At 46.7% G+C, this 20213-nt stretch overlaps 3 protein-coding genes across 4 annotated transcripts in view; 1 reads left to right on the top strand and 2 right to left on the bottom strand.

Moving 5' to 3' along the window:
• The window catches only part of LOC114869085 (butyrophilin-like protein 8), a 98402-nt gene that overhangs the window by 57574 nt on the left and 20615 nt on the right, over positions 1-20213 (top strand). The window lies entirely within an intron of this gene.
• On the bottom strand, positions 493-9162 carry LOC114869532 (beta-1,4-galactosyltransferase 1-like). The gene is made up of 6 exons (XM_029173837.3): positions 8809-9162; positions 6567-6802; positions 2880-3067; positions 2134-2256; positions 1245-1349; positions 493-1164 (listed from the first exon to the last, which is right to left on the bottom strand). The coding sequence occupies exons 1-6, from the start codon at positions 9128-9130 to the stop codon at positions 1035-1037; spliced, it is 1104 nt and encodes a 367-aa protein (XP_029029670.1). The 5' UTR covers positions 9131-9162; the 3' UTR covers positions 493-1034.
• On the bottom strand, positions 16032-19042 carry LOC114869181 (myelin-oligodendrocyte glycoprotein-like). Of its 2 annotated transcripts, none has more exons than XM_029173154.3 (5): positions 18763-19042; positions 17822-18199; positions 17633-17725; positions 17442-17553; positions 16032-17362 (listed from the first exon to the last, which is right to left on the bottom strand). In XM_029173154.3, the coding sequence occupies exons 1-5, from the start codon at positions 18839-18841 to the stop codon at positions 17290-17292; spliced, it is 735 nt and encodes a 244-aa protein (XP_029028987.1). In that variant the 5' UTR covers positions 18842-19042; the 3' UTR covers positions 16032-17289. The 2 variants fall into 2 exon arrangements, with proteins under 2 accessions (XP_029028987.1, XP_029028998.1); XM_029173165.3 differs by having other exon boundaries at positions 17442-17550; positions 18763-19041.

A 20213-nucleotide genomic window follows, 5' to 3' on the forward strand; every position in this document is an offset into this window, starting at 1 on the left:
GAGAAACCACCTGCTGCTGGCTAAATTCCAGGGAGTCGCAGAGGGCCATAAACTCTTTGTGGAGGAGTTCTACTAGCGCCAGACGTGCGTCGAAACTTGATATTTTTTTCTCAGGATGTCCGTGATGTTTTTATCTGCCGAGCTAGCTCCAGATGACTCAGGTGAGTCAGACGGACGGTAACGCTTGTTGGGAGCCGTCTCCTTTTTCCCCATTACCAGACGCTCGAAGCACTCGTCGATGTACTCAAAACTTTCTTCGGTGTTATCCAGAATGGTAGGGTGGTTGATTATTTTCCGTAAAATAAGGTAGTTATTTATTTATTTAAATTGGCGGATAGTTTGTCGCGCTGTTGTTTACTACCGGTGTCGCGCCGCCTTGTTGAATTTCTCGTGCTGTTCTCGCAGAGTCTCGCGTTCTCTCACAGCATCACGTTCCTCACAGCATCGCGTTTGGCATCTTTTCGGCAACAGAACAGCTCTCCCACGTAATTTCTCCCACAATGAAATGTTTAATTAAAGTCTTTGGTGCCAAAAGCTGACAAGAAAATACACAATTTATCAATAATAGCAAGAGCTCTGAACCTATTAGACTCGGGACTTACTTTGGTTCTAAGACAAGCCTAGAAAACACCCCAATTCAGCAAAAACAACTATAGACACACACACGGGTTTAGAGCTGGTCCTGGTTGTGTTCTGTTCATCGTGAAGATGCAGGATCACGGACACCTGAGCTGTACACAAACACGACGCTGCTGGACAAGACCCACTGTTCAGAGCTGAGGAAGTCCAGGAGACATGTTTGAGAGCTCAGTGAGATTTTGTGAATTATTTTAGCTCCCATCAGGTGGAGGCAGCTGACTGGTTGCAGCATCCAATCAGAGGGGAGTTCTCACGTTCCCGAGGAGAAAACATACAACACAAACCTTCAGTCTGTAAAACAACAGCAGAGTCCATCGAGTCCAATCGTCTGGACCAGAGCAGAGAGATTCAAGTGTCAAAGGTTGCAACTGTGTTTGTCTCTGGCCCGGTGGCCGTCACGGTTTACCCACGTCCACTGTTATTTTCGTGAACAGGTCAAACTTGTCTACCTTCACCACTCTATAGGACAGAGAGTTGATCCCGTCTTTGTCCATCGTCTCTTTGGTCTGGGTGACCTGGTGGAACCTGAGGGAAGAAACAGGTGGAGATCAGTCAGCGCATTCAAACTGAAAGGACACAAAGAAGAAGCCGCATCAGACGTTTACCTCTGAGGGTTAGGTTCGTTCTGTTTGTCTGAGCTGTGTTTGATCATTCGACACTTTCCCACCTCCTTACTGGGTCTGGAGATGGACATGCCTTTGGACGCCACCCTGAAAGCATGACAGGAAAACGGAAGTGCAACCTGACAATATATATCCTGTTTGATAGTGAGAGACCAACAGGTGCGATTGATGGTGATCAAAGAACTTCAGGACTCACTTTTTAAGGCAACTGGATTCACTTAGCTCAAAGAAACAATTTAAAAAAACATTTGGCTGTAAACAGGGGCGGCACGGTGGGTAGCACTGTCGCCTCACAGCAAGAAGGTTCTGGGTTCGATTCCCGGAGGCGGCCCTGGTGCCTTTCTGTGTGGAGTTTGCACGTTCTCCCCGTGTTTGCGTGGGTTCTCTCCGGGTTCTCCGGCTTCCTCCCACAGTCCAAAGACGTGCATTAGGTTGATTGGCTTCTCTCCATTGCCCGTAGGTGTGAGTGTGTGAGTGAATGGTTGTCTGTCTATGTGTTGCCCTGCGATGGACTGGCGACCCGTCCAGGGTGTACCCTGCCTCTCGCCCATAGCCAGCTGGGATAGGCTCCAGCACCCCCGTGACCCCGCACTAGGGAGTAAGTGGTTAAGAAAATGGATGGATGGATTTGGCTGTAAACAATCTTTGTCGACTAAAGAGTAGAAGTTGATATGTTCCTGTCGATTCAGCAGAACCAGTCCTTTCACATACTAAGATCAACGCTCATTGTGCAACAGCCTGCTCATGGTGACTGGCAGCTGAAACATCAGTTACAACCACCTGTCAGCACAAAGGCCCAGACCTGAATTTCCCCATGCGTTTCCTTGTGGTACACAATGAGTCACTAATAAAAAAGAGTGCAGGGTCGTACCTGTTGGCAATATCGTCGTCCTCTCCACCCCAGCCCCAGTAGTTGTTGGGGAAGCCATTAATCTTCAAGTACTGTTCTTTACTCAGGGAAGAAATTCCGCCAAATAACCAATTATGAAGTAACCTAGAAGCGCAGAAAGCATCACTGAATCACACAGAGCCACATCCAACTGTGTGATGTGGAGTTGGATCTGTGTGTGGACCACATTCGATAGGTTCCTGTAAGAACAGAACCTAAAATGCCGACAAATTAATCAAAGATGCTTGTTTGAGTTTGGACTACTGCACAAAGCACGTGTTACAGTAGTCCCAGAGGCCACAGTAAAGCCCTGGGTTCCTAAAGATGAGGAAGAAGGAGACGGGTACCCCAGGGTTTAGCAACTCATTTCACATGTGAAAAAAGAATTTAAGTCTTTTTTGTCTCACTCACTGAACAGTTTGGTTCTGGAAGAGTGTGTGGCTCTGATCAGGTCTGAGGTTCAGGAAACTCAGCTTCAGTGTTTAACCATGAACCGGTTATAACTTCATATCATTCCACAGCTTCCCAATTTCTTGGCTAAATGTAAAGCTCTGTTCCTAAAGCTCCTATAATAGCAACTGCAGGAAGTGAATGAGCAAATGATTTGAGGAGGAAAAGCCTAAAGAGGAAGCAGGAAGTAAGGACAGAACAGATATCTTCCTTCTCCAGTGCTCTGACCCATCTACCACAACAAACAGAAAGACTTGAGAGCTGCTGTCTGTACCCACCTGAAGCCAAACTTGTCCAGGTACCCAGACAGGTGCCGGGGCTGGCTGAAGCACTTGTAGGTGTTGCGGTCGTCAATGGGGATCAGGTCGACGTCGCTGAAGACGAAACAGTCGTAGTCGTACTCCCTCAGAGACTCTGTGAAGCCGATGTTGAGCAGCTTGGCTCGGTTGAAGAGCTGGTCTCCATCCTGACCAACAGACAAACAGGATCAAACACATCTGCCAATACCAGACCCGTGGCCTTATACTCAATCTGATATAAACACATTAGTGACCGTACAGTTTAGCGTATTCCTCAGGAAGCAGTTTAAGAATTTCCCCATCATGGTTAAACAGAAGTAGAGCAGAACATCTATGGCTCCACTCTATCATGTACTGAAGCAGCTGAACAAATGCTAATGCACAACAGTCATTATCCAAGCTAAGCACCACGTATGTCGATAAATCAAGATCAACCTGTTAAGTCATAATGTTGACAAAGGTTATTCAGACAGAGTCACAACAAGAGACATTTAGTTTTAAGATAAATCTGCAAAAATCAACTGAGCAACAGAAACTTGGTAATTTCTCCATTGCAGGACCATAAAGGTATTCTATTCACTGAGGCTCAGGTTTGTTTGTCATGTGACGGACTGAACCGATTTTCCCGTCTTAACATGGTCCAGGTCTTTGTCTAATCCAATAAAGCTAGAGGTGGCCAACAACCATCAGGACAATCACTTCCTGCTTTCTCCACTGCAGTAAACAGGCTCTGGTTGTTGCAACAGCCACCTACACTGGGCTCAGGTGCACCGCGCTGTTTACCTGTAAGACTGCATAGCAACATGTTTCAAACTGGCACAAGGAACACGACTGCATGCAGGTCAGACAGACCAACATGGCTTTCATCCATGCGAACGTGTTAAACTGCATTTGTTCTAACAGGTGGGAGCATGTGTCCAGTGCAGGACCAACACTTCCATGAGGTCCCGCATGGAGCCTGATGATGAGCCATTATTACAAACACTGTCAACTCAGGGAGGAGCCTGTTGCTGAGGTGAAACAAAGCTCCATCTGCCCCTTATGTTCCCAAAACGACACTTGGTTGTCACTCTACTCCTAGAGTTTCTACCTATAGGATTGGAGGCAGCACCATTAGCTATCAAGCTCAAGTTCAACTTCAGATGTGCTCTCTCATTTAACACAATAAAGCTGGCTCAGGTGAATGCTGCAGCTCCTTCACACACTGAGCTCCTCCTTCTCCTATCCACCAATGTGCCACCATTGTTCTCCTGCTCTTTCCCACCCTGGACCTGGTTCTGTTTGAGGGAGGTTGCAGCTCCTCAGAAGGTCGAGTTTCAGAAAATGTGGAATCTGTCTTGTATTAAGACAAGTATTAAACATACTTCTGATTCAACTACACCATTCAAAAGATGTTTAAAGTACATGACAATGCTGTAATGGTTCTGATTTAAAGTTTTACATTTTCCATCTCCTTGAGGTTGGTAGTGTGGAAATGAGTGATTTACACTGAAACATGGGAAAACCATGATCTCATTATAAGCATAGTATTTCTCAAGTATAAACATGAAGCTGTCGGCAGCTCAGCTGCAGGTACTGTAGGAACAAAGAAAGAAAGTGGAAGCAGAAAGAAGAAGCCTGTATTACCAGCATGATCCTCTCAACCAACAACAGCTGCTACTGGCTGAGAATAAGCTGGGGGCGGGGCCAGCGTCTCCAGCGACCACAGCCATTGGTCAGAAATGCCTGACACGGTGAGGGAGGGGGAGAGAAGGCATAAAGAAGTTATCCTAAGGAGGAGGAGAGGAGGCTTAGAGAGACAAGACAAGGAGGAGGAGAAGGTCTTTTCCCCTTTAACCAAACTTTTTAATTGCAACTTTTTCATTTATACTGAAAATACACACATCCCCATAACACACAGTACACATGTCCCATCTCAACCCCAGGATAGTAACAGCATCCCTATACCCCAGACAGTGGAAAAGCAGAAAAAGTATCGTAAAACTATCTTAGGCTGCATCAGTGGTAAAAAGGAGGAGGAAGAGCACAGAAGGCTGATCCAGGGTTTTGTTGCTCTTGGTACTGTCACAAACTGGCTCCACATTTGTGACAAAGAGGGCACACAAGTCAGGTTTCATTAACTCAAATTTATTGTAAAGCAATAAATGTAACCAACAAACATAACATAAATATAACTTGTCAGTAGGTTCAATATCAGTAGTGAATGATGTGCTTGGATGAGTGAAAAATGTGACGTGTGCATGTTGTATGCAATCAAAGAAATAGACAAATTAAACCATGCAGGTACTGGGAAGTGCAGGAGAGACTGCAATCAGTGAGAGAGAGGTATTTATCACCTCAGCAACCTAACCAGGTGCCACCCCTCTGCTCTGATGACCACTTCTTGTCTGCAGGCAGCTAAAGGAACAAAACCACAAACCAAAACAGAAGAGGGCGTAACAGTACAAACTCAACCACCTGCACCTAAATTCCACCAAAACCAAAGAGATGGTGGTGGACTCAAGGAGGCACAGGCTTGGGGCCCATGGCCATCAACGGTGACCGTGTGGAGCTGGTCAAGTCATATAAATACCTGGAAGTACAGCTGAATGAAAAGCTGGACTGGATGACTAACACAGACACTGTATGTAAAAAAGAAATTCTAAATTCTGTCTAAGGAGACTGGAATCCTTTCCATCTGCAAGAAAATGCTGCAAATGTTCTACCAGAATCCTCTTCTATGCAGTGGTGTGGCAGAGTCAAGGGGAGGCAGAATCAATGTAAAGACTCCTCGTGACTGGATCAGCTGTTCAGGAAGACAGGATCTGTCATTGGCACAGAGTTGGACAGCCTAACCTCTGTGATGGAGCAACACACGCTAAACAGACTTCAGTCGATCATGGATCCACTACTTCCACTGCACAACATACCCGTCTGCCAGAAGAGCATCTTTGGTAACAGAGGTAATGACACCAGATTCCACTGAAATGTGACTCCTACAGGAGAAGATAAGGTCTAATGTGCAGGAACCACAGGGTGCAGGTCCACATCACAGCTGATCTGAGAAGCTCAGTCTGTACGGAATCTAGAGCCGGCTCCAGAAGAAGACAGCTGTATTGCTGCATTGGGTCACTGACGGGAACGCAAAGCTTATTTAGAGCTATGAAATGAATCATTCCACCCTCCCTTCATAAACACACACTTGAAGTGAAACATAATCCTCCAACACACCTCAGCCACTGCTTGTGGAACAGGCCACATAATGTTTGCACTTCCTGTCAGGATATTGGTTGTGTGTTAATTGTCAATTGTTTCACAGGTCAAAGGAGGTCTTGCAGTAAAATGTCAATGAGAGCACTAATTTTTCTTTACTAAATTATATGTGTAACTAGGGCGGAGGTCAACGTGTGTTTCCTTGTGTTACAAACCACGCAGGCTTCAGATCTAGCGGAGACAGGTTCCTAAGGTTCCACTGCTCGTTTACTTTTATTCAAATTTGTTTGTTGCTGCACCTGAGCTTTCAACAGATTGCTTCTCAGCATTAATAGATCCCAATAAAAGTTGCAGCATATTGAGTTGTAATAGTCAGCAGCTTGAGAGTCTGGACACACCTTGTCCTTCGTCCTCATCAAACCTTTACTTGATAAGATGTAGGCAAATGTCTTCACCCCTCCCCCCACCCCATACCTGGTTGATGACGTAGACTCCATAGTCCAGCTGCTGCCTCTGCAGGATGGGGTGCATGTAGTACAGCCAGTACTTTAAGTGCTCGTCTCGATTGCGAAAGGGAATGATGATAGCGACTTTCTGCAGCGCCTCACAATCTTTGGGTCTGAAGCGTCCACCATACTCCAGATTGGGGTTCTCGCTTTTTATCTGCTCCAGATTCACCAAAGTGTTGAACTCCACCCGCAGAGGACCCACTGGGGATGAAAGATATCAGGGACTCAGTCTTTAATGATAGTGAGTTACTCATCAGGGTCAAAAGGTTCAGGTTCCAGCTGCCACTGAATAGAATCAACTGTTCAAATTTATGTAAGTTAGCGGTGGCAAAATCTTGTGAGCAGCTGTATTCCAAAGCAGAAGAAATAATAACAAAGAAATATATCGTCTAAGACCTGCCACAGTGGAGAAACTGACGCTTCTAAAGCTAAAGCTTCATCTGCCCATCAGTGAAGTGCCTTACTCAAGGAGCCAGAAGCAGGGTCTGCACCTTGTGCTCTACCCACTGAGCCACCAGACCAACTGAAACATTCAATGTTGTTCTTCCTGTAGTCCACTACACGGCATGTTCTTGCTTGGTTTCAGGGAAGTCTCCAGCTCTAACAACAGGAAAACAGCTGGACTATGAATCCAACCTGAACACATCATTAGTCCTGCTCACAGAGACTTAAAACATATGGTGTGTTCAGGGTCTTCCAGGGTTCACAAACAGAAGAGACAGAGCTCGGAACCAGAGCCCAGTCAGGGTCAAATCGCATTTAACTGGTGTCAGACTCAGATGATATGCAGACTGAGCAACTTACGTAATGATCCAAAACCAACTAATATAATGAACAGGACAGGAGTGGGACACAGCTGAGGAAACATGGAAACCCACAGACTGGTGAACATCTAAGCTACACAAACTGATCAAACTGAGACCAACTGGACCACCTCAGGTTACAGCACATCCCACTGCTTCAGCTGCAGCAATGGGGGAAGGTTGAAATTGAAGGATGGTGCTTTATTATTATCAGCACTATTATTCACCTCCTGTTGTGAACTTAGATTAAAAATGATTTAAAAAAAAACATCAAGGAAGACAATGTCTGCTTCAGTTAGGAAACAGGAAACATCTAGTTCCCCCTCCAGCTGCTACTGCTGGCAGGTTCCCTCAAACACAGAACTCCAGTATAAGCTAAACAAATAATTGAGGTACACTGTTAATTGATGACTAGGACCAATCCAGCACATTTCGAGTCACCGAGTGGCTGAATAGGAGAAGCTGTCTGACATGCTTTGTTCGAAGAGTCATCAAACCAGGTTCCTTTATTCTCTTTGTCCCACTCGCTACTAACCAAGACAAGCCAGAGCGCGTAGGTGATACACCTTAAACCAATAGCACCACGTTACCCAATTAGTAATGAGTCATCTTCTGACCCCGTGTGACCCCTACACGAGTTCACTCTGACATTGTTTCTGCTGTGGTTTCAGGCCTAAGGTTGGGGCTGGTAGAACAGATTCACACCCAGTTATTTCTTTACACATGTTAATGTCTGCTGCATTTCCTGGAAGGTGTTGTTCCTTATGAGAAAAACGATGATTCAGAGTACTTCCTTCTGTGGAACCTCTGCACAGTGTATTTTTACTAACCGTATCACTTAGTTTAAGGTCATTCTGTAATACTGCAGACCCCTGGACCAGTTGGACGCCTCTAGTTTTTGTCAGCAGACTTATCTGCTATTGTTACTACTAGTAGTGTTGCTCCAGTCCACATTTTAAAATATCTTCTGGACTTATTTTGTAGTGATATCATTTCACGGCTGTTGCTGTGACACGTGGGTTTTACCATTCGACCGTATCCTGTTTTTTTACTCTGACTCACTTATGAACTCAGACTGGCTATAAAATTTTCTATAAACCAATACAAAACATGTAAATTAACGCAGAGACAATCTCCTGTGTTTGATAAATACTAATCTGCTCCCTGATCAGTTCTGTCACCTGTTCCGTGTTTTTTTTTAATCTTAAGGCGTTAAATGCTCTGATGGGCGTTTAAAACCAGCCTTTACTGGGTTTTAGGTGTCAACTGACAGAACCGTATGTTTACAGTCCGGTCATGTGGTTAAACAGGTCTAATATTCACAAACTAAACCGTCTAGTTTTGGACAACTCGAAAAGAACTCGGTACTAGCAGTGTTGAAGCCTTAACTGAAGCAGTTCTTACCGAGCAGAGGTGATGTTTCTGGGCATTTTTCCAGTGCCTTCGCGGGCGGCTGCGCCTCCGGTTCCATGGACTTCTGTTCGTCTTTAATCTGCGGCTCTGGCTCAACAATCGCGGGCTCCTTCATCCCGGCTTCAGGTTTGGGTCTGCCATAGTTCGGCGGTGTGACAGCATAGCCCGACTGCAGGTTTTGGTCGAACAAAGAGGTGATGTCCAATGAACAGATGTAAAAGACCAGAGTGACAGAGATGGGGAGCAGACACAGCAGCACCACCAGCTTACAGGTCTGGTGGAGAAGGTTAAAGTTGACGGAGTCTTTGGACATGATGAACAGTCGATGACAAACTAACCGTGGTTCCGGCTCAGCCTTTAAAAAGACAAAAGCCTGGACAAACATCTTTCTGTTTGCTCTCACTGTACTGTACACTGTGAGCCCGGATAAAAATTTGAGTACACCGGTTGCCGTAAACTCAACTTAAAAAAACATGTTAAAATGTTTATGTTAAGTTCAATCCACTCAATGCAATGTTCATTTAATTCAAAATCTTTAATAGTATCAACGCATCTGCTAGTCTACTTCACTTAAAATTTAAGGTTCAGTGCACTAATTGACAAATTGATGAATGAATTTGTTGTATAAACTATCCATTGACTTCACATCAACAGCTACTGCAGGCAGAATAGTTCAGGGAAGCACTGATAAGTGCACCTGTGCCCCATTCACCACAGGAGTGAAGGCTGGTCTTACTGTACAAACAGACCAGTTCTCTCACACCTTCTCTAATAGTAATCACCCATTGTGGACACCAAACTCATTGATCTCTATTATTACATGACAACCACTACGTGGGTCACTCCCCCATACATCAGTATCCCTTATGGCGCACGCCAACTGGACAAAAATTTGCCAGCAGTGAACAAAACTAACTAACAAGATTACATTCATACACAATTACACACTAATTCACAACAGTTAATCAATTACACACAGAAGTATTTGAAGAAATTATCGCTGATGATTACCCATAAAGCTTAGTGACCTGATGCACCTGATTGGTTAAAAGAAATGTATGCATTTACATGTTATAATAAACTACTCTAAGTTAACCTAACCTTACAATAACATAAAAACATGTATTTTGCTTTGAAGTCAACATTTAACAATAGGGTTTAGGTAAACATGTGATGAATGTTTTTAAACTTTAAATTTAAATTGATACAATAAATGACTGAAAATGATGGCAAACAACATATTACCATCACAGGCAAAACAGTACAATACACTTTATTACTCTTAATTAAAACACAAACAGTAACTCTACTATTTACTGTAATTATCTGTAGAAAACATATAGTTTTACTGTTACCTATAATTTGTAATTCAATTGAAATTATTAAAACAGACTACTGAAATCATAAAAAACAAAACACACAAGCAGATCATGGAACCAATCAGCAGCGCTGCTGATGTAATTGACTGGGGCCAGGAGCCAACCATTTAGTAAAAGTAAAGTAAAAACAGTTTCTGGTGACGTGCACGTCATGGTGGTCATGGTAAGATGTGATAATGACCAGCAAATGCACTGAAACTAATGTCAGGTTCTGGCTCTGTTATCAGGTTTATTTTAAAGGCACCTTGTTTTTCTGTCATATCATCATGTTTTGGGTTCCAGTTTCCACTTCCTGTCTTTATTTTGGTAGTCTCCCGGTTTCTGTTTTCGGTTCCAGCTTTACTTCCGGTCCCCATTAGTCACACCTGCTCCGTATCAAGTAATCACTTCTTGTATTTAACCACCACCTGTTTCCTCAGTTCCCCGCCAGATCGTCTTATGTATGCCAGACATCCCTTCCAGCATTTAGTTACCCTGTTCGTGCGTTTTTGATTCTGCTCTGTTTTTTGACTCCGGATTCTCGCCTGCTCCCTGATCTGTACTGTTGCCTGGATAGCTCTGGTATACCGAACCTGACCGCCCGACTACGAGACAGCCTACTCCCTTACGGTACTGTAACCTGTGATTTTCTGTTACCGAATCTCTGCCTGTCCCTGGACTTGAATCAGCCTGCTCCACCGGTACTGAAGCCCAACGAACTCCTGTGTATGACCCGGACTGTCTGTGATACCGAATACTGGATTAAACTGTTTAACTCTCTACCATCTGCCTACGGTTCTCTGTGCTGTGCATGTGGGTCCTTTATCTGCCGTTCCGTGACAGAACGATCTGGCCAGACTTGGACCCAGCCAGCACTCCGTCTCCGTCCAGGTCAGTGACTGTTTTGTTTCTTGCTTTTTGGCTACGAGTATCAGTCAACCACGGGGAGAATGGAGTTTACATGCGCCGAGCTACCCAGCGACCTACGCGATTATTTTAAAATCCTCGCGGAGGATTACCGAAGGGCGCTCGATCCGAAAACCCAGCGATGCGCCGTGGAGGTGGCGATGTGGACCTTGGAGGACGAGGACAGCATGCTAGAGCGCCCCAGTGTCCGTCGCCTCTACGAACGATTGTGCGCGCGACTCGGCGAGTTGGACAGCGCGCTCCGCACCACGCCAGCCCCGGTCGCACCGCCGATGGTTTCGGTTTCCTCCTCTCAGCCCCGTCGGACCGTCGTGCCTGCACCCACCTGCCCAGCTCCATGTTTGCTCCGCTGGGAGGACTCCCTGCACTCATGCGGCCCTCAGTCTCCAGTCCAGCTGCGCTCTGTTCAGTCTCCAGTCCAGCCGCGCTCTGTTCAGTCTCCAGTCCAGCCGCGCTCTGTTCAGTCTCCAGTCCAGCCGCGCTCTGTTCAGTCTCCAGTCCAGCCGCGCTCTGTTCAGTCTCCAGTCCAGCCGCGCTCTGTTCAGTCTCCAGTCCAGCCGCGCTCTGTTCAGTCTCCAGTCCAGCCGAGCCCAGCCCAGGTTCCAGTCCAGTCGAGCCCAGTTCAGTCTCCAGTCCAGTCGAGCCCAGTTCAGTCTCCAGTCCAGTCGAGCCCAGTTCAGTCTCCAGTCCAGTCGAGCCCTGTCCCGGTCCCAGTCCAGTCGAGCTCAGTCCAGGTCCCAGCTCAGTCGAGCCCTGTCCCGGTCCCAGTCCAGTCGAGCCCTGTCCCGGTCCCAGCTCAGTCGAGCCCTGTCCCGGTCCCAGCTCAGTCGAGCCCTGTCCCGGTTCTAGCACAGTCGAGTCCTGTCCCGGTCCAGCCCAGTCACGCGCAGGTCTTGTCCCAGCCAGAGGTCACCACATGTAGAACAAGTGCTATGCACACCCGATCAGGCCCGACGTCTGCTCCGTCGACCTCGGCAGCGGCAAGTAGCCATGCCAGCTCCAGAGGAGACGCCGCTTCAGTCCCTGCCGGCTCCTGTGAGGAGCCTGAGGGCAGCGCCGCCGGCTCCTGTGAGGAGCCTGAGGGCAGCGCCGCCGGCTCCTGTGAGGAGCCTGAGGGCAGCGCCACCGGCTCCTGTGAGGAGCCTGAGGGCAGCGCCGCCGACTCTAGTAAGGACGCCGTTCCAGTCCCTGTTCTTGTCAGCCAAGTAGAGGCCGTTCCTGTCCCTGTCGGCCAAGTAGATGCCGTTCCTGTTCCTGTCGGCCAAGTAGGTGCCGTTCCTGTTCCTGTCGGCCAAGTAGATGCCGTTCCTGTTCCTGTCGGCCAAGTTGAGGCCGTTCCAGTTCCTGTCGGCCATGTTGCTGCTTTTCCTGTCAGTCTCGGGGTGGCAGTCCCGGCGGACCTCCAGGAGGGGGTCGAGCCCGTCGCAGTCCCGGCGGACCCCCAGGAGGGGGTCGCGCCCGTCGCAGTCCCGGCGGACCCCCAGGAGGGGGTCGCGCCCGTCGCAGTCCCGGCGGACCCCCAGGAGGGGGTCGCGCCCGTCGCAGTCCCGGCGGACCCCCAGGAGGGGGTCGCGCCCGTCGCAGTCCCGGCGGACCCCCAGGAGGGGGTCGTTCCCGTCGCAGCTCCGGCCGCACCTGCATCGGTTCCTGGCGGCTCGGCTCCGGCCGCACCTGCATCGGTTCCTGGCGGCTCGGCTCCGGCCGCACCTGCATCGGTTCCTGGCGGCTCGGCTCCGGCCGCACCTGCATCGGTTCCTGGCGGCCCGGCGCTGACCGCGTTGCCACGTCTGTTCTCGCCTCGGCAGCTGGACTGGTGGCCTTGCCCTCGGCGCTTCCTGCCGTTTGGGTGGCGCTGCCTCCTGCGGCGCCGTCCGCCTCGGCTCCGCCGTCGTCATGGCCGCTCGCCTGGGGAACGCCCCCTCCTGCCACGACGATGGCGAGGCCTCGACCGCCGTCGCCCACCACAATCCTGGGACTCCCCTGCTGCCACCCTCCAAAAGAGGGGGGGGGGTTTCTGGGCCCCATGGGACCGTTGGGGATGAACTCTGAGCTTCCTGCTTCCGGTTTTATGAACTCCTGATTTGACCCTCCTCCAGTCCTCCCTCCACCCACCCTGCTTGTCTGCCTTGAGGGGGGGGATTCGGTCCCTCCTCCTGCTACCACCCTCCGCCCGCCCTGGTTTGGAGGGGGGGGGGGGGGGCTTCCGTGGGCGCCGTGGAAGACGCCCTAGAGGGAGGGGTACTGTCAGGTTCTGGCTCTGTTATCAGGTTTATTTTGAAGGCACCTTGTTTTTCTGTCATATCATCATGTTTTGGGTTCCAGTTTCCACTTCCTTTCTTTATTTTGGTAGTCTCCCGGTTTCTGTTTTCGGTTCCAGCTTTACTTCCGGTCCCCATTAGTCACACCTGCTCCGTATCAAGTAATCACTTCTTGTATTTAACCACCACCTGTTTCCTCAGTTCCCCGCCAGATCGTCTTATGTATGCCAGACATCCCTTCCAGCATTTAGTTACCCTGTTCGCGCGTTTTTGATTCTGCTCTGTTTTTTGACTCCGGATTCTCGCCTGCTCCCTGATCTGTACTGTTGCCTGGATAGCTCTGGTATACCGAACCTGACCGCCCGACTACGAGACAGCCTACTCCCTTACGGTACTGTAACCTGTGATTTTCTGTTACCGAATCTCTGCCTGTCCCTGGACTTGAATCAGCCTGCTCCACCGGTACTGAAGCCCAACGAACTCCTGTGTATGACCCGGACTGTCTGTGATACCGAATACTGGATTAAACTGTTTAACTCTCTACCATCTGCCTATGGTTCTCTGTGCTGTGCATGTGGGTCCTTTATCTGCCGTTCCGTGACAACTAACACAGAAGGTATAAGGACAAGGGCTGTAGCAGGTGGATGTTGGTTTGCTCTCAGACTGTCCTTGTGACAGGTTCTGGCTTACGGTTTCCCTGAGATGATACTAATCTATTTCTGCCATGAACCACAAACTCACCGATTGATAAATAAAGTTATTTACGTTTATCAGGATTAACTGGCCACCTAGTGGCAGTAAGAAGTATTGTCAAACACTGAAGCCTTTAAATGTTAAATATTTTTAAAAGGTAGATTCTATGTATTATGCTTATCGACATCACATTGTTGATTCTTCTCACAGGATGAAGATGATCTCCAGGATCCTGCTGCTCATCAGCGTCATCTCATGCGTCTCTGGTTTGTTGACATTTCTTTGTGTGTGTCTCTGCATCAGAATGAGAAGTCAGATTGAAAATACCTGAACCTGAGGTTCTGTCTGTGTGGTTGCTCCACGGGATCATTAGTAGTGGATGTGACCCAGACCCACTATCAGGCAGAGCAGAACCACAGCATCACACTGGAGTGGACCTTCACACCCAAACCTGACACCATCACCTCAGTTTACATCTACTGTCACCTGCTCACTGGTCTCAGAGCCTCAGTCCTGCTTCATCTCCATGAAGGTGTTGAGGTCTCAGAGTCTCAGCATCAACAGTTTTCAGGACGGGTCCAGTTTGACAGAGACGAGCTCAGAGACGGACGGATCAGACTCCAGGTGTCCAGACTCAGGACTGATAATAATAAATAATTAACTATAAAGCAAACACCGTGCAAACAGTATAAAACATATAGTCACTCTATACTCATAAATAAAAATGCGAGGCGCGAGGCGCTCATGGAGTGAGGTCAGCTTGTTCAGCCAGTAGGCAGGGATCATGTTCAAGTTTCCAGTGTTCTTCAGTCTGACGTGGACCTTGTTGCTGTATCCAGTATCTCTCATTAGTGTAATGAAAAAACTGGATGTCATTTTAAAGAGCAGAGCTCAGGTCTCAGGCCCTCAGCGTGTTCCAGCCTCAACACAAACAGAAAACATATTTATGTTTACTAGTCTTTGAAGTTTTCCTTCATCATCATCTTCATCATCATCTTCAGGTAGATGCTGCATTAACGTGATGATTCCTACCGATATTCTTATAACCAGAAAGAGAAACCTGTAAAAGGCTCAAACATCCAGACTGAAACGTAAATGTTCTGTTTGTGGTCCTGCATTAAACTTGGGCTTGTTGAGATGTAGACATTAATAGAACAAACTTTCACTTTGTGTTTACTTGACACTAACATCATGCAAATCTATAGAAACTTGCAAAGCAGATTCACTGTTCAGGGACCAGTCCATCTAGTGACTGTGACCAGTCCCAGTGTCAGAGCAAGTGTCCAGGTCTGTTTACTGTCACTTACATCCTTCTCTCGACTGGGCTGTTCTGCTGGTCCAGTTCTGCCCAGATGGCCTGACCTCTGCTGGTCCTTGTGTTCTGGCTGGCTGGTGTAAATATGTCAGATTAGATTAATGAGATTAATGAAAAACACCAGCAAACTACCACAGTGCCCTCGAGCAAGGCAGGAAGTGACTGCAGAAGGACAGTCTGCAGTAATTTATGAATCAATAAAAGATCTTTGTTTCATTTTATGGAGGCAGTAAACAAAAAGTTATGTTTGACAGCAGACAACTGAACTTAATTCAAGATATAAATTTAGTTTGTTTCAAACCTACACTTAGGTTGTCATGCTGTTGTCTGTAAAGATATGCACTAACAGTCAGAATGATGAGCAGGCAGTCAGACAGGGAAGCTGAAGATGATGGATTCACCTGTCGTTTGCATTGCAGCTATATTACATCACTTAATCAAAGGTAAATCATACAAAGAATTGAACTAAGGACTTTGAACTGTTCAAGCTTCACAGAATTTTATGTACAGTGTAAATAAATACAACAGATATTTTTAAAAACATTTCTTTCCACAAGTCGGATCCAGTATGAGTCATGAACTGGATTTACATTCTGTGGACATGGAACCTTTTAAATACATCAACAGAGTGAAGCTGATTTCAGTCACTGTGACACATGCAGACAATAATAAGACAGTTTAATGTAGTGGGGATCACTGAACTTATCACCTAAACCCTGACATCAATAAGCACCTTCATCAGCTGGAAGCTCCTCATTTCCATCAGTGGGTGTTTCTGATCAGTTTCCTGATTGTAAAATCACTTTAATCCATGAATCAAACATCTTCCTGCAGTTTCCCTTTGAGCCTTTGCTGCAGGCAAATGAGGGGATTTCCTCAGGAAAATAATGAGTGAATCACAGCCTGGTGGAGTCATTGTTTCCCTATGGACAGAGGCTACAGTAGTTGGACTCAGGCCTCAGGCTCATTCAGATTTTACAAAGAAACACTGGTGCTTTCAGTGTGGTTGGTTTGGGGAACGTCAGACAGATCAACCTGGAAAACCCCCAAACTACACAACCGCTGCTATCACATATAAACAACAGTGACTGAATCCAAGTCGACGTCATATAAAACTTAACTCATTCTTCATGGATGAAACAAAGGCTCCTTCACAGGACCCCCCCCACACACACACACACGTACACACCACATAAAAACAGCAATTAATACTATTGATACAACTTAGTGTTTAAAAAAAATCACAAGTACAGTCAGCATTTTAAAAATAAACTAATAATAAATACACATGAAAATATAAGCGACTCAACAAATGTAGCTTAAATCACATTTACCCGTTTGTGTCGTCATATTGACTTATAAAATAATTTATTAATAAATAATAAAATAGGGACATGCCAGCGTAAACCACTGCTGCCTCTCTCACTTCCACAGGTTTAACACACATGAAACATCTACAAGGCTGAATAAGTGAATCAACAGCTGCATCTTAAACATGTTTGAGTGGTGTAGTGTCCATCATCTCTGACCCACAATGGTTCTGACCAGAAACGACTCTGGTGGACGTTTATCATCTGTGGAGCTTCCAGGGTTTTCCAGTCTTTCTGTTGAATCCACAGCGAACCAGCTGCTGAGCACATGCTAATAGAACATCTGCTTAAGTCTGAAAACGCAGTGAGACTCACTCAGCATCTGATCTTAAAGTACCTGAAAGTCCCTTCAGATGCTGAATAACACATGATGTCATGACAAACTGATGGCTTGAACAGCAGCCTGCTGACTGAAGCCCTTGGACCCATAAACATCACAGATGTCGTCTGGTTGCATCGTCTCATTATCACGTTGAGTGGACAGGTCCTCAACAGGACAGTTTGCTTTAACCATCAGTGGTTTGAAAACTGATTTAAATGCCTAACGACACTCAACTAGTCCTTAAGCAGGATCCTTGGACAAGAGGTTCTCGACCTTGAGGGGCTCCAGGTTCTTCTAGAGTCCTGGACAAAGAATCAAAAAGCCAATAAACCAACAGGCTGCGTGACCACATGGGATGTGTTCTGTTTATTTCCTACTTACGTCTTTCTTTCTTTTTTATAATGACGCCACAAACAGACTCCACCAAGCGTCACAAGGACAGAGGACGATGCCACGAGTAGGATCCAGATGCGCAGACTGGACTGACCTCCTGCTGTGAAAAGACACAAAAGCTCCAGTAGCTGAAAAACAATTGACGAGAACAACCTTCAGACACGTTCCTGTTTTCTGACCTGCAGCGTTTGTTTGGTCCTGTGGTTCTTGGGTTTGGAGGTTTTTGGGATCCAGAGGCGTCTCTGTTGTTGAGGGTTTAATCAAATATGGATCTAGGAGGAAAAAGGCGTCCTCATACTTAATATTTAAACTTTACCTTAACATGAGGAACCGTTACACGTTTTCATGTGAACGTGACGCGTTCTCACCGACCACCAGCTGCACCGTGGCCTCCCTCACTGCGCTCTTTAACTTGGGGATGAAGCATCTGTATCTGGCTGCGTCTGCCAGCGTCACGTTGAGGATCTTCAGGGATACGTTCCCATGTCTCAGCTGCTCCGTGAGCAGCTCCGTCCTCCCAGCGTACGACCTGAGCTTCATGTCTGTCACTTCGCCTCCGTTACGGTGCACGTGCACGTACTGGACCCGCCTCAGCGGATCCCACGGGTCGGGCTGGAGGTCGGGTTTGGACCACTCCACCGTCAGAGCCTGTATGTCGACCGGAGGCTCCAGGTGACAGCGCAGCACCACGTCATCACCCGGGGCCGAGGAGATGAGGCGAGGAGAAGCCATCACCACAGCCTGAGCTGCAGGAAAACAGCAAATACACACTCAGTTTTAGAATCCATAGAAGGAAATCCCCCAAAACTCAAAGGTAAAGTATGAAACTGCTAAAGTAAATATTCCTGGTCAAACGTGACTGACTGAAGGAAACAAGTCACCTGCTGAATGAGGAAAGAGGAACATTTAAATTAACACATTTCTTTCCATCATGGCGAAACCCCAGAGTCATTTGACAAAGACAAAGATGTTTGCATCTGAATAGTTTATTATTCAGAGTATGAGTCACTCCATCAGATGAGTCTCAGTCATGCTTGTTTTTCACACGTGTCACTAACGGGATCTTTGTTACACTGAGTTTCTCATTCTTAACAATGTGACTGAGCACACATTTTCCAACCATGTTACAAAAGCTTCTATATCTGCGGTTCCTGCTTCACATTCATCAGGTTTTAAAGTTTACATGTGTTTAAACCTAACTCGTTACTCGTTGTGACGAACACACCAACAACGAGGTTTCAGCAGTTTGTAATAATCCAGATGAACGCGTTGAGTCAAATTAACCTGGTTAGTGAGTGAATGATTTTACCTTCAGCTGGTGAAGAGACGAAGAAAACAAAAACCAGGATCCACAGCGAGAACGTGTGACTCGGTTCGTTACGGTCCATTTTCCAGACGCTCTGTAGAAACAGTCCAGCTGCTCCGCGTGAAATAACACAGCCGCCTTTCTGTTGAATTCATAAGAGCGTCACGAGACACGCCCACGCGGTGACGTCAAGGAAGAGCTCCTCCCTACAGTCCGGTCCAGTTTCTACTGTGACGGGATGAAAAACATGGAATGTCCCACAAGAGGAGAGTGAGAGCATTTGCTGAGAGTCTGCGCCCCTAATTAAAAACACAATAAAGTGATACAGTAACTCTCGGTCAAATGGAGGGAAGTCCAGCGTGTATAAATGATGAGACACTGGGCTAAACATGAGGCAGAAAATCAGGACAAGTTCTGTCTTTATGGCCAGAGGAATGAAATACCTTTAAATGTCTTGTTACTGTATTTTAATATGTAACATTATTAATATTTTTTTTATTTTTCCAAACATCAGATTTCAGTTTCTTTCAGAAGAGAGTGACGCTTTGCATCCTGCTCATCAGACTCACCGTCCCCTTTGATTTACCTGCGTTAGCTTTGTTACCTGTAGCCACTGACGCAGCCGCGTCCCTCCACCTGTTTACACTCAGCTTTTACTGCTGGCGTCGTCTCTGCTGCAGCATCTGAAGCCAGGTTGTGCCACTTCACCCACAGATCGAAGCTTCTCCTCGTGTGGTTGAATCATCCCGTCTGCATTGACAGTGAAGAGTGAGAGCTGACGTGTGATTACGCCATCATTTTATTCATGCTGCGTCCCAGCGACCAGTGGAAATGATAATAGACTGAATCCACTCGACCTTCAGTGTCCAACACGCTGCGTAGAGAAAATAAACGTGACTGTTCTACAAAAATAGAAGCTGTTTGAGTTTGGATAGAAATGAATCCACTTAATGTCACCCTTCTTAAAGTATAAAACAGCTGAACCAGGTGCTTCAAGCTCCCAATTAGAACAAGATATAAAAAATGACAAAACATAAACACAAATGTGTTGAAGTACAGGAATAAAAGTTAACACACTCAGTGGGATTTCAGCTGAAGTTCCTCAGGGACGAGTCAGATGTGAGTGAGACTATTTCTGGTGCTGAGTCAGTAGTGAAGCATTGAATTAGTCAGATCATCTGGTTGGAGAATGTCTGAGTCAGACAGAGTAGAACCAGTGGAGCAGGAGGTAAAATCAACCTGGGGATCAGATGACGGACAGCAAACATCTGTCACATCAACTTCAGCACAGCCTGAAATAAAAACCAGCCGGGTTAAAGGCTTCCTGGTGAAGTTACTGTTCATTGTGTGGAGTGTAATGGAAAAATTGTACTTTAATGCTTTTGGGTTCATTTCTGACTCTGTATAGTGACCATGCATTCTGTACTTGTTGATTAGACCCAGAACTGAACATT

The sequence above is a fragment of the Betta splendens genome, chromosome 2 (assembly GCF_900634795.4).
Source record: "Betta splendens chromosome 2, fBetSpl5.4, whole genome shotgun sequence".
Taxonomy (NCBI): Eukaryota; Metazoa; Chordata; class Actinopteri; order Anabantiformes; family Osphronemidae; genus Betta; species Betta splendens.